Source organism: Melitaea cinxia, chromosome 17, assembly GCF_905220565.1.
Source record: "Melitaea cinxia chromosome 17, ilMelCinx1.1, whole genome shotgun sequence".
NCBI lineage: Eukaryota > Metazoa > Arthropoda > Insecta > Lepidoptera > Nymphalidae > Melitaea > Melitaea cinxia.
Genome location: NC_059410.1, coordinates 2,773,100 through 2,787,357, shown reverse-complemented (window position 1 = coordinate 2,787,357; position 14,258 = coordinate 2,773,100). Strand labels below are relative to the sequence as shown.

Here is a 14,258-nt window from a genome sequence, read left to right as displayed (position 1 = left end):
TCTTTCATATCTTCCATCGCTAAAATTCTTTGCAAAAAGTCTTCTTTCTTTTCGTAGTTACTCATTTTTGTTTTAATATCAGCACGTTCTCCACTAATAATGAGTAATATAAAAGTTTATATGTGCGTTTGTCGTTATTTTTATCGACCACCTTAACTTTTTAAGAGTTTTGACTGATACAACCAGTCAAAACAACTTTTGACGGAATCATTTAGTCAAAAGTACTTTTAACCAGCTCCATTGGGCAAAAGTACTGTTAGCTGTTATTTTAGTCAAAAGTATTATTAACTAAAGCAAACGGTCAAAAGTACTTTTGACTGATTTTGCTAGTCAATAGCGCTTTTGACTGGTTAAGAGTTTTGACTGCAACGTATACCTAGGTCTCCAGACAAAATTGTTTTGCTTTTGTTTTTCTTAAATAATAGCCATATCACCTTGCAACGGCGTATTTATATTGTAAAGGTGTGGTTAAGTAAAAGTATAGTACAGTTGTAAAGGTATAGTAAAGGTGTGGTTTTTTGGATGTGTTGTACAATCAGTGAAAAAACATAGGTCTGTCACTGATTAAAGTTTTGTGTGTATTTAGGTTTACCAAATTTTTCTGCTCACAGTGATTCTAACAACTGTCGTAAACGCGGTGTCGCTGCCGTGCAAGGAGCGCGCGAGCGGCACGCGCCACACGCACGTGCTGTCGGGCTGCGCGCCCGCGCTGCACTGGGCCGCGACACTACTGACGCACGCGCTTATATACGCGCTCGTGCTCGTGCTGCCCGCCGTCGTCATCTGCGTGGCCTTCGAGCGGGACCACACCATCGACCGACCCGACTTCCTCGGTGAGACTAGCACTACTGCTCTAGGTTTCTAGAACGTTCTCGCGCTTATATACGCACTCGCGCTGTCCATCATCGTCATCTGCGTCGCCTTCGAGCGGGACCACACCATCGACCGACCCGACTTCCTCGGTGAGACTAGCACTACTGCTCTAGGTTTCTAGAACGTTCTCGCGCTTATATACGCACTCGCGCTGTCCATCATCGTCATCTGCGTCGCCTTCGAGCGGGACCACACCATCGACCGACCCGACTTCCTCGGTGAGACTAGCACTACTGCTCTAGGTTTCTAGAACGTTCTCGCGCTTATATACGCACTCGCGCTGTCCATCATCGTCATCTGCGTCGCCTTCGAGCGGGACCACACCATCGACCGACCCGACTTCCCCGGTGAAACTAGCACTACTGCTCTAGGTTTCTAGAACGTTCTCAAAATAATAAGGGAAAGTTTTCGAAGTATGCACGCTTCCCAATTTCATTGGTGAGACTACTACTTTCACTCTAAGATTCAAGAACAGTTCCGAATGAACAATGGGACCCATCCTCAATATCAACACGCCTTTTGTAAGATTGGTCTTCAGATATTAAGAAATTTTAAACGAAAAAATTTTGAAAGTTTGCCGTCCAAAGGGACTTTTACGTCTTTCTTGAAGTTGGACTATTCGATGTGGTTTTGTATGATAACATTACGTCAAGGTCCTCTAGAGTCACTATGATGATGGTACTGTCAATAATGATGATGATGTACCCGCAGTTGATTTATTGCCAAGTGCAGACAAAGACGTTTTCTATCGTAGCGATAAGTAACTTCAAGGAGATTACATGTCTGTCATACTTCTCGCTGCAGTTCCTCTTGTACTGTAATTTGATATACGGTAAGCACAAATGGAATCTTGTCTCTATTTTTCGTAATCAAATAATGCTAAGCATATGAACAGGTTGTACACTTTATTTTTCTGTGCAACGTGCAGTGTAGGGACATGATATAAGTTTTTAGTTACTCGCGACCGTGACTTATGTAACGCCGCCGAAAAGTTAGACAACGTCTAAGTTCCGTAGAATCTAGTGGTTAGAGACGACGTATATCACCTAAGTACGTTAGGTTCAAAGTGAAAATGACGACAAGATATATCATAATTAAATAATAAACGTCGACATCTTCACAAAGTCTAAAAGGATATTTAAAACCAATATAATAAAAATACTATCTGAGTCACCGTAACAATGTATAAACTATAAGTATATATTATGTATCCGTATATGTATGATGTGTAGCTCTCTTTATATATGCCTCTTTTACTATGTATTTATATATGTATATTGTTAAGTGTAAGTTAACTGCATCTCTTATAAGCATTTTTTGTGTATCAGAATGTACTGATTGTGACTGTTGTTTTCTTTTTTGTCAACGATATCTCCACAATTTGTTAACTTTAGGGAAACCTGTTATTGGCTTGATTTTTTGTAATATGCTTTATGATATGAATAGTATATAAGAAGCTGTTGGTTTTCTGAATAAATAAATAAATAATTTATTAGCAATTTCTATTATATTTCAGGTGCTATGGCCATGACACTGATGCTAGGAATACTTGCGTTCCTAGCGCTGGTCTACATCGTCAGTTTCAACTTAGGGGAACGCGGTTCTAGCATCCTACTCGTCGCTATGGTGTTCATATTCGGTACTTTATTTTTTTATTATGGGAACATAATAATGTTGTTAACATGTTTTTGAATCATATAATAGAAAAATGGTCCGACTTGTGTTTATACAATCAATTAAAATAAACAATGCCATAAGCGAATCAAAATATTGATAAAAATATCACAATTTCCGATAAAATGGTTCGTTGTGTTACAAATATAATATATACAAAATATGTTGGTGCTCGGCTAACCTATACCGCCATTCAAAAATAAGAATAAAGACCAGCGTTGCTTAAGTTCAACTATAATATAAAAGCTACTCTACTTAGTTATTCTGCATAAAATATTCATAATTCTTGATATTCTACTTGATTGAAATATATATTTATGTATATATATGTGTATCTTATGGCAAAGAAAAACTAACCAAGTGTTAGAAATTTTTTCTCTTTAAAAAGACGGTAAGAGGTATATAGAAGCCGGACGCCTGTTTAGATAAATTTTTGTAACCTTTTAAATGAGGGTATTTAAACTAGAAGTGACATTAAATAATTGTGTTTGCTCGCAAACGAAAAAAAACCGACTTCAATTGCATAGACAAATAATACAACGTAAGTTAACGAAAAAAAATTAACAAACGCACTAGTCGTCACGACGATTTTTGAGGGTTCCCCTCGATTTCTCTAGGATTCCATCATCAGATCCTTGAGTCCTTATCATGGTACCTACATGGTACCACTTTCTAACAAAAAAAGAATTATCAAAATCGGTTTATAACCGACGAAGTTATCCATATACTCATCCCAATTACCTGTCCGGTAGTTGTGGTATAGAATACGGGTATGCGACCCCGGCTTCCCTAGCTATTACTGTCCTATCACTTACCCTCTGGGCGGTAATATCCTACATTTCCTATTTCCCACACTAACTTACCAAGGAGGAAGAAAGTGACACTGAGTGAGTGAGGAAGAAAGACACTCGGGCATACCACGGTGTAGGCCTCCTCGATACAGACCACTTCCTGGTCATAGCCCGAATGCGTGACCTCTTTAAATGATGGCGACACCGAAGGGCCGAGCCTGCGAGTGTTTTGGACAGAGTGAAAGTGGAAAAACTACAAGAAAAGGATGTAGAGAAACTGAAAGAAAGTTTTAAAAGCATAGAAGAGATAGGTGTGATTGAAGATTTGTAAGATACATTTAAAAATGGGGTGGTGAATGTTGCTATTGAGGTATGCGGGGTAGCTAAAAGAACGAAAGAACTATAATGTGTGGATGGATAAAGACGTACAAAAGGCTATGCAAAAAAAGAAGAAAGCGTGGTGTGATTAGTTAGCAACAAAAGCTAACCAAAAAGTTCAAAAGGCAACGGATGACGAAATAAAGAAAGCAAGAACTCTCTTACTCTTTATGGGGATTCTAGTGCTTGTGTGAGAATAAACGGGGTATACACTGAATGGTTTAATATCGAAAAAGGTGTTAGACAGGGATGTGAAGCGTCACCGTGGCAAGACTCGTTTGGCATGAAGGGGTATTGGTTCCGACACTCATGAACGGAAGTGAAAGTTGGGTATGGCAGAAAAAACACGAAAGCAGAATAAATGCAGTTAAGATGAGAGTGTTAAGAAGTATCATAGAAGTTAAACTGAGTGACAGGATAAGAAATAGTGAGATAAGGAAACGTTGTGGTCTGAAAGAAGGTGTAGTGACAAAAATTGAGAAAGGTATGCTCAGATGGTTTGGTCACGTCGAGAGAATGAGTGAAGAACGATTGACAAAAAAGTGTATAATGCGAGTGTGAATGGAAGGGTTGGAAGGGGTAGACCTAGGCGGACGTCCCGAGACCAAATAAGGGACGTCTTTAAAAGGGCCAGGTCAAGAGTACCCTAAACCGAAGAGCATGTATGAAGGGAATAATGAAAGTGGACGAAGCGAAAGAAAGAAGAAGTATGTAAGGATCTTAGCAAGTAAAAAGAAGTGGTCTCTGCCTACCCCTACGGGAAAGAGGCGTGATTATATGTATGTATGTATGTTCATACATACTATGTTTATTTATGTTAGTATATTTCGTGTTGATTTATAGTTTCATGCAAGTTCCGCACCTCAAACACAACTCAATAACTTGATTACAAGTTCGCTTAAAATTCATTTTAAAATCTTTCTAATCGTTTCTCAGACCAAACTACTCGATCTAAATCCGACACTCGCATATTTCCTTATCCCACTTCAAATAGTACTTAACTTGTGTTTCTTTCAGGTCTGTTCACACCCACTATAAAGTCGGTGTCGGACGCCTTCGAAGACGAGCACAAGGACTTCGGCGACTATGTGCTGTCGGCGCTGAGCTACTCGCTGGCGCCGCACACGCTCACGGCCGGAGCCGTCCGCTGCGCACACGTCGCTAGGTTCAACGCTGGTATTGTATCTGTATATTTGTATTTATATAGTATAGCTTATAGACGAGCACAAGGACTTCGGCGACTATGTGCTGTCGGCGCTGAGCTACTCGCTGGCGCCGCACACGCTCACGGCCGGAGCCGTCCGCTGCGCACACGTCGCTAGGTTCAACGCTGGTATTGTATCTGTATATTTGTATTTATATAGTATAGCTTATAGACGAGCACAAGGACTTCGGCGACTATGTGCTGTCGGCGCTGAGCTACTCGCTGGCGCCGCACACGCTCACGGCCGGAGCCGTCCGCTGCGCACACGTCGCTAGGTTCAACGCTGGTATTGTATCTGTATATTTGTATTTATATAGTATAGCTTATAGACGAGCACAAGGACTTCGGCGACTATGTGCTGTCGGCGCTGAGCTACTCGCTGGCGCCGCACACGCTCACGGCCGGAGCCGTCCGCTGCGCACACGTCGCTAGGTTCAACGCTGGTATTGTATCTGTATATTTGTATTTATATAGTATAGCTTATAGACGAGCACAAGGACTTCGGCGACTATGTGCTGTCGGCGCTGAGCTACTCGCTGGCGCCGCACACGCTCACGGCCGGAGCCGTCCGCTGCGCACACGTCGCTAGGTTCAACGCTGGTATTGTATCTGTATATTTGTATTTATATAGTATAGCTTATAGACGAGCACAAGGACTTCGGCGACTATGTGCTGTCGGCGCTGAGCTACTCGCTGGCGCCGCACACGCTCACGGCCGGAGCCGTCCGCTGCGCACACGTCGCTAGGTTCAACGCTGGTATTGTATCTGTATATTTGTATTTATATAGTATAGCTTATAGACGAGCACAAGGACTTCGGCGACTATGTGCTGTCGGCGCTGAGCTACTCGCTGGCGCCGCACACGCTCACGGCCGGAGCCGTCCGCTGCGCACACGTCGCTAGGTTCAACGCTGGTATTGTATCTGTATATTTGTATTTATATAGTATAGCTTATAGACGAGCACAAGGACTTCGGCGACTATGTGCTGTCGGCGCTGAGCTACTCGCTGGCGCCGCACACGCTCACGGCCGGAGCCGTCCGCTGCGCACACGTCGCTAGGTTCAACGCTGGTATTGTATCTGTATATTTGTATTTATATAGTATAGCTTATAGACGAGCACAAGGACTTCGGCGACTATGTGCTGTCGGCGCTGAGCTACTCGCTGGCGCCGCACACGCTCACGGCCGGAGCCGTCCGCTGCGCACACGTCGCTAGGTTCAACGCTGGTATTGTATCTGTATATTTGTATTTATATAGTATAGCTTATAGACGAGCACAAGGACTTCGGCGACTATGTGCTGTCGGCGCTGAGCTACTCGCTGGCGCCGCACACGCTCACGGCCGGAGCCGTCCGCTGCGCACACGTCGCTAGGTTCAACGCTGGTATTGTATCTGTATATTTGTATTTATATAGTATAGCTTATAGACGAGCACAAGGACTTCGGCGACTATGTGCTGTCGGCGCTGAGCTACTCGCTGGCGCCGCACACGCTCACGGCCGGAGCCGTCCGCTGCGCACACGTCGCTAGGTTCAACGCTGGTATTGTATCTGTATATTTGTATTTATATAGTATAGCTTATAGACGAGCACAAGGACTTCGGCGACTATGTGCTGTCGGCGCTGAGCTACTCGCTGGCGCCGCACACGCTCACGGCCGGAGCCGTCCGCTGCGCACACGTCGCTAGGTTCAACGCTGGTATTGTATCTGTATATTTGTATTTATATAGTATAGCTTATAGACGAGCACAAGGACTTCGGCGACTATGTGCTGTCGGCGCTGAGCTACTCGCTGGCGCCGCACACGCTCACGGCCGGAGCCGTCCGCTGCGCACACGTCGCTAGGTTCAACGCTGGTATTGTATCTGTATATTTGTATTTATATAGTATAGCTTATAGACGAGCACAAGGACTTCGGCGACTATGTGCTGTCGGCGCTGAGCTACTCGCTGGCGCCGCACACGCTCACGGCCGGAGCCGTCCGCTGCGCACACGTCGCTAGGTTCAACGCTGGTATTGTATCTGTATATTTGTATTTATATAGTATAGCTTATAGACGAGCACAAGGACTTCGGCGACTATGTGCTGTCGGCGCTGAGCTACTCGCTGGCGCCGCACACGCTCACGGCCGGAGCCGTCCGCTGCGCACACGTCGCTAGGTTCAACGCTGGTATTGTATCTGTATATTTGTATTTATATAGTATAGCTTATAGACGAGCACAAGGACTTCGGCGACTATGTGCTGTCGGCGCTGAGCTACTCGCTGGCGCCGCACACGCTCACGGCCGGAGCCGTCCGCTGCGCACACGTCGCTAGGTTCAACGCTGGTATTGTATCTGTATATTTGTATTTATATAGTATAGCTTATAGACGAGCACAAGGACTTCGGCGACTATGTGCTGTCGGCGCTGAGCTACTCGCTGGCGCCGCACACGCTCACGGCCGGAGCCGTCCGCTGCGCACACGTCGCTAGGTTCAACGCTGGTATTGTATCTGTATATTTGTATTTATATAGTATAGCTTATAGACGAGCACAAGGACTTCGGCGACTATGTGCTGTCGGCGCTGAGCTACTCGCTGGCGCCGCACACGCTCACGGCCGGAGCCGTCCGCTGCGCACACGTCGCTAGGTTCAACGCTGGTATTGTATCTGTATATTTGTATTTATATAGTATAGCTTATAGACGAGCACAAGGACTTCGGCGACTATGTGCTGTCGGCGCTGAGCTACTCGCTGGCGCCGCACACGCTCACGGCCGGAGCCGTCCGCTGCGCACACGTCGCTAGGTTCAACGCTGGTATTGTATCTGTATATTTGTATTTATATAGTATAGCTTATAGACGAGCACAAGGACTTCGGCGACTATGTGCTGTCGGCGCTGAGCTACTCGCTGGCGCCGCACACGCTCACGGCCGGAGCCGTCCGCTGCGCACACGTCGCTAGGTTCAACGCTGGTATTGTATCTGTATATTTGTATTTATATAGTATAGCTTATAGACGAGCACAAGGACTTCGGCGACTATGTGCTGTCGGCGCTGAGCTACTCGCTGGCGCCGCACACGCTCACGGCCGGAGCCGTCCGCTGCGCACACGTCGCTAGGTTCAACGCTGGTATTGTATCTGTATATTTGTATTTATATAGTATAGCTTATAGACGAGCACAAGGACTTCGGCGACTATGTGCTGTCGGCGCTGAGCTACTCGCTGGCGCCGCACACGCTCACGGCCGGAGCCGTCCGCTGCGCACACGTCGCTAGGTTCAACGCTGGTATTGTATCTGTATATTTGTATTTATATAGTATAGCTTATAGACGAGCACAAGGACTTCGGCGACTATGTGCTGTCGGCGCTGAGCTACTCGCTGGCGCCGCACACGCTCACGGCCGGAGCCGTCCGCTGCGCACACGTCGCTAGGTTCAACGCTGGTATTGTATCTGTATATTTGTATTTATATAGTATAGCTTATAGACGAGCACAAGGACTTCGGCGACTATGTGCTGTCGGCGCTGAGCTACTCGCTGGCGCCGCACACGCTCACGGCCGGAGCCGTCCGCTGCGCACACGTCGCTAGGTTCAACGCTGGTATTGTATCTGTATATTTGTATTTATATAGTATAGCTTATAGACGAGCACAAGGACTTCGGCGACTATGTGCTGTCGGCGCTGAGCTACTCGCTGGCGCCGCACACGCTCACGGCCGGAGCCGTCCGCTGCGCACACGTCGCTAGGTTCAACGCTGGTATTGTATCTGTATATTTGTATTTATATAGTATAGCTTATAGACGAGCACAAGGACTTCGGCGACTATGTGCTGTCGGCGCTGAGCTACTCGCTGGCGCCGCACACGCTCACGGCCGGAGCCGTCCGCTGCGCACACGTCGCTAGGTTCAACGCTGGTATTGTATCTGTATATTTGTATTTATATAGTATAGCTTATAGACGAGCACAAGGACTTCGGCGACTATGTGCTGTCGGCGCTGAGCTACTCGCTGGCGCCGCACACGCTCACGGCCGGAGCCGTCCGCTGCGCACACGTCGCTAGGTTCAACGCTGGTATTGTATCTGTATATTTGTATTTATATAGTATAGCTTATAGACGAGCACAAGGACTTCGGCGACTATGTGCTGTCGGCGCTGAGCTACTCGCTGGCGCCGCACACGCTCACGGCCGGAGCCGTCCGCTGCGCACACGTCGCTAGGTTCAACGCTGGTATTGTATCTGTATATTTGTATTTATATAGTATAGCTTATAGACGAGCACAAGGACTTCGGCGACTATGTGCTGTCGGCGCTGAGCTACTCGCTGGCGCCGCACACGCTCACGGCCGGAGCCGTCCGCTGCGCACACGTCGCTAGGTTCAACGCTGGTATTGTATCTGTATATTTGTATTTATATAGTATAGCTTATAGACGAGCACAAGGACTTCGGCGACTATGAGGATCCTTTGCAATATAGGAGTTTAACTATTGTTATTCTTAGCATAAACGCTAAGATGTTTAACTACTATACGCGGTCTTTCAAAAATAAGGGTTATGTAGGTGTAATAGAACATTTACCGCCCTTTTTAAGCTTAAGTTTTAAGTTATTTTTCAGCTATAATATACAAGCTATTCTGCTCGAGTTATTCTGCATGAACCCTCCAATGAACACGTAAACACAGTTTTAAAAATAAAGTATTATTTCCTTTTCAGTTGCACTTTCAGCAAATCTCACAGAACCATTGAACTACTTCAGTATAAGCGATAAGACTCCCGGTGGACTCATGATTGTGCTGTTCGTACAGTTTGTAATCTACATGGTAAGTGTTTTGAAATGAATAAACGTATAATATTAAAACTGATAATTGTGTTTGCGGGTAAACGAAGAAAAACCGCCTTCAATTATATCGACAAGTAATACTACGTAGGTAGACGAAAAAATAGTCAAGTAAATACGCATTATCAAAGATTACTCCAAAAGTTGTAATCAGATCTCGATGAAATTTAAAAATGTGACCACATGATAAACATCGTCTTTCTATTAAATTAAAAATCATTAAAATCGGTACACCCAGTAAAAAGTTATGCGGATTTTTGAGAGTTTCCCTCGATTTCTCTGGGATCCCATCATCAGATCCTGGTTTCCTTATCATGGTACCAAACTAGGGATAACTCATTTCCAACAAAAAAATAATTATCAAAATCGGTTCTTAAACGACGGAGTTATCCCCGAACATATATATATATATATATATATATATATATATATATATATATATATATACGGTCGAAATGAGTAACCTCCTCCTTTTTTTGAACTCGGTTAAAAATATACTACTGTGACGCCTCGCCTTAAGTTGATTAGCGATTCTGAAGCTGTTCTACCGGCTCTCGTAAATTGTATGCGTAAAAATATATATATATATATACAATTTATGAACTTTATTTGGCTGCTAGATAATATTATGCAACTGACGCAAAGATTATCACGCATTCAAAGGCAATGTAAAAATAAATAATACTTTTTAAGCCGACAAATACCCGTAGAGCATACAGGTTTTGTGAAGGCCGAAGGAACGCTGGAACAAATAATTAACGTCCGCTACATCACAAGAAAAAAAAACAAGAGGAAAGCAACAGCCCTGTAGTTATGTGTATTGTATTATCTTGTGTCGGCTACACAAAAGCTTTTGACAGCGCACAATAGAACAAACTGTGAAAACTGTCAAAATTGGTATTCCTGAACACCTCGTTGCTTTAGTCCAGAGTCTGTATGTTGAAAACTGTTCTTACATCAGGATAGGTACTGATGCTTAGATATGTTCCGTATAAAAACAGACGTGAGACAGGGATTTTGTCCCCTCCTATCTTTAACATATATGGAGAGTACACTATTCGGAAAACCATCGTGAACTTGGAAAAAGGTTTCCCTATGTAATTGTATATGTAATTGTTGTATGTAAAGAGATTATCTAATCACCGATATGCCGCCGAGACCGTCCTTCTAGCAATATCCATGGAAGATATGAGAGAGCTTTTCCGGAGACTTGAGTTAGAAAACAACAATATTGGATTCGCAGTGAACAGCTCGAAAACCAAAGTTATGATAGTGGAGCGAGCCAGCGAGCCTTTAAATGTCACCTTCAACATACCTGGCATTAATATCGTCAACCACTACATGTACCTAGGCTCCCAAAACTGCGATTACGACATCTGTGTCTCCGAGATTAGAAGGCGAAAGGCGAAGCGGGATGGCCAAAGGTGTAATGACCCGTTTAAACAACACCCGGAAGAAGAGAGGAATTGGTAGCAAAAGTAAGACCAGATTGATACGAGCCTTGTTATTCCCCATCTTACTGTATGGGGTAGAGATGTGGTGCTGGCGGATGCTAGGAATTCCATGGACTGCAAAACGCACTAATAGTGAAAACATGGAATAGCTGATTGTCGTAGGGAACACTGAGGGCAAAAAATCACGCGGCCATTAACCAGCAAGTTGGACCGATCAAATAAAAGACTACTCCCAATTTCTACTCTGCCGTAAAAGACGCGCTGGACAGGAACCAGAGGAGGTAGATCATCCGCACCAGATGCAACCCTGATATTTACCACTATCCTCGTTTATGAGGTACTGACTCGAGAGAGATAATCAAATAAAAATTTTCATTTTGCTAACCGATTTAAAAAAAAAGAGAATCTCCTCAATTCAGCTGTATTTTTTTTTTATCTGTTATAACAATACAATGTAAGACAAATTCGATAATTTGTAACATTAAAGACGACCTTGTATATCATTCGCGTACATATTCCAGGCCATAGTGATTCTAACCCAGTACGGTGTGTTCAACATGCTGTTCGACCGCGCTCTGAACATGAGGTACCGCCCCACGTCACACGTCGACCCGGATGAGATGGTTCGCGCCGAAAGAACTTACGTCGAGAAAGCTATAGCGCTGCGTGAGTATTGTACCATTATTCAAAGTGAACATCCACAATTGAGCCTCAAGAGGGCTATTTTATTGTAAAAGTAATAAGTATTACCTTTATATCCAGAGGGCGATTTCATTATATAAAAAATGTATACTATTCTCGTGATTAGTCAACGTTAACCTAACTTAAGCTCAAACTTACATTAGCCCAATTTTTTTTTTCTTTCTTAATTTCTGTGTCAGCAGATCATCTACAGTTTTGGGTAAAGCTTTAGATTAGGAAAAACCGAATTTCGGGACCGTGGGGGGAACGCTACCCCTGGTACCACTGTCACACTTCGAAACCCCATGGTTATGGAGATATCCACGGTTAAAGTTTTGAGGTTAGAAGAAGAATTTCGCAGCGTCCACATATTATTTTCACATTTCACGCGCGTTTTTTTTTCACATTTCACACGCTATTTTCATATTTCACACGTTATTTTCACGTTTCATAAGTTATTTTCAAAATAAAAACAATCTCGACTCCAAGAACAACAAACGATTGTATCGTTACGTTACTTACGTTACTCATGCTCCGTTCCATAGTTTTCACATGTTATTTTCACATTTCGCACTTGATTTTAACATTCCACGCGTTAATTTAACGTTTTCACACGGTTTTTTAACAAACGATACAACTAATGTTGAACAACTGAGAAATAGATGTTTTAATAAAAAATGACAGGCCACTTATCGTTTCGCTCCAAAACAATGTAAGCATAAATTCATTGTTTTTGTTTAAATAACTGTAATACCAAAGGTCTAAGACCATACAGCCTTGTTTCATGTTATGTTTTAATTATGTTCCGTTTCATGAGCGAAACGATAAGTGGCGCGCCATTTTTTTTTAAGCATCTATATCTCAGTCATTAAACATCAGTTGTATCTTTTGTTAAAAAACCGTGTGAAAATAATAACTTAACGTCTGAAATGTGAATATAACATCTGAAAGCTACGGAACTAAACATGCTTACCGCAAGTTGTATCGTTTGTTGATCTTGGAGTCGAGATCGTTTTTACGTACTCCTGTTCGAAAATAACTTATAAAGTTGCGAAACGGTACATGGATTGCACTGCCCGCAGCGCCGGAGCTAAGGTGAAGTCCGACGACGACGCGGAGCTCAAAGGTATTATAATAGCTTTAAATTCTTCCTCTAATCTCAAAACTTTAACCATGGATATCTCCATAACCATGGGGCTTTCGAAGTGTGGCAGTGTTACCTTGTATAGCTTCCCCTACACCCTCCGCCCTCCACACCCAAAAACGCCATAATTCGGTTTTTCCTAGTCTAGAGCTTAGCCCGGTTTTGTCCAATATATTTGTCCGCCGGAAGATATGTATATATATATATATATATATATATATATATATATATATATATTGACTTGCGTTAATTTTGTGTGTCTAAACTATGTTTGGTACTATAAATTTCTAATAAACGTACAATTCGCCGGTTCCAAGGAAATAAATCTTTTAGTTGCTACGTTCACACTAAAAGTAATGATCTATAACAGTAAAACAATTTGTCTCCTAGCAAAAAAGCAGATCCAGGACGCGATGCTTGTTAACGACCTTCACAAGAAATATTGGCGCATATTCGGCAAGCCGTGCAACGCAGTTCAAGGCGTCAGCTTCTCAGTTAAAAAGGGTACGACTTTTCTTCTAGAATCACCATGTATCATGTCGACAGAGAAAAATAACTATTATGATAATATTTAGGTGAATGTTTCGGGCTGCTGGGCGTCAACGGCGCGGGCAAGTCCAGCACGTTCAAGATGATGACGGGCATCGAGTGGCCCACGCGGGGCTCTCTGTTCGCTAACGGACACTTCATGTCCAGATTCTCGAGTGATGTGAGTCTCTAGATACTTCTTATATCCAAATCTACGACCCCTACCACTCGCAAGCAGGGCAAGCAAGTGACATGCCCCCATCCGCCACTCGGGGGACACGCCCAGTAGGAGATCTAGCAACTTCCCCTGGGAGGATTATGCCTACCTAGGCCATAGCATTCAACTTGGTTGAAACATCTTTGAGAAGGGAGCTAATGGAAGGATTTGGTTGGGCTGGGCGTTCTTCGCTTCAAAGATTTCGCAATGCGGAAGTAACCGACCTATCCTTAGAATAAGCAAGGTCGCAGACCGATGGCCGCTGGAGTAGACGTTTCCTGGATTGGAGACCGCGTATTGTCAAACGCAGTGTGGGATATTCTTCGGTCCGATAGACCGACGATCTACGTAAGATTGCCGGTGAAAGCTGGATGTGGATTGCGGAGCACCGGGATGTTTATCACGAATTTGGAGATGCCTACCTCTAGCAGTGGACTGCGATATGCTGAAGTAGAACAAGCCGTATTTTTTATGTGTTGCGAGAACGTGCCGTGCGA

General features: G+C 43.9%; 1 protein-coding gene across 1 annotated transcript in view; it reads left to right on the top strand.

Annotated features, from left to right (window-relative positions):
* The window catches only part of LOC123661798 (phospholipid-transporting ATPase ABCA3-like), a 62,186-nt gene that overhangs the window by 35,450 nt on the left and 12,478 nt on the right, over nucleotides 1-14,258 (top strand). Inside the window, exons 23-29 of the mRNA XM_045596738.1 lie at nucleotides 587-833; nucleotides 2,390-2,512; nucleotides 4,734-4,842; nucleotides 9,597-9,720; nucleotides 11,713-11,857; nucleotides 13,407-13,520; nucleotides 13,592-13,725. Of these exons, the coding sequence (XP_045452694.1) occupies nucleotides 587-833; nucleotides 2,390-2,512; nucleotides 4,734-4,842; nucleotides 9,597-9,720; nucleotides 11,713-11,857; nucleotides 13,407-13,520; nucleotides 13,592-13,725 (996 nt within the window). The remainder of the gene's footprint in view (nucleotides 1-586; nucleotides 834-2,389; nucleotides 2,513-4,733; nucleotides 4,843-9,596; nucleotides 9,721-11,712; nucleotides 11,858-13,406; nucleotides 13,521-13,591; nucleotides 13,726-14,258) is intronic.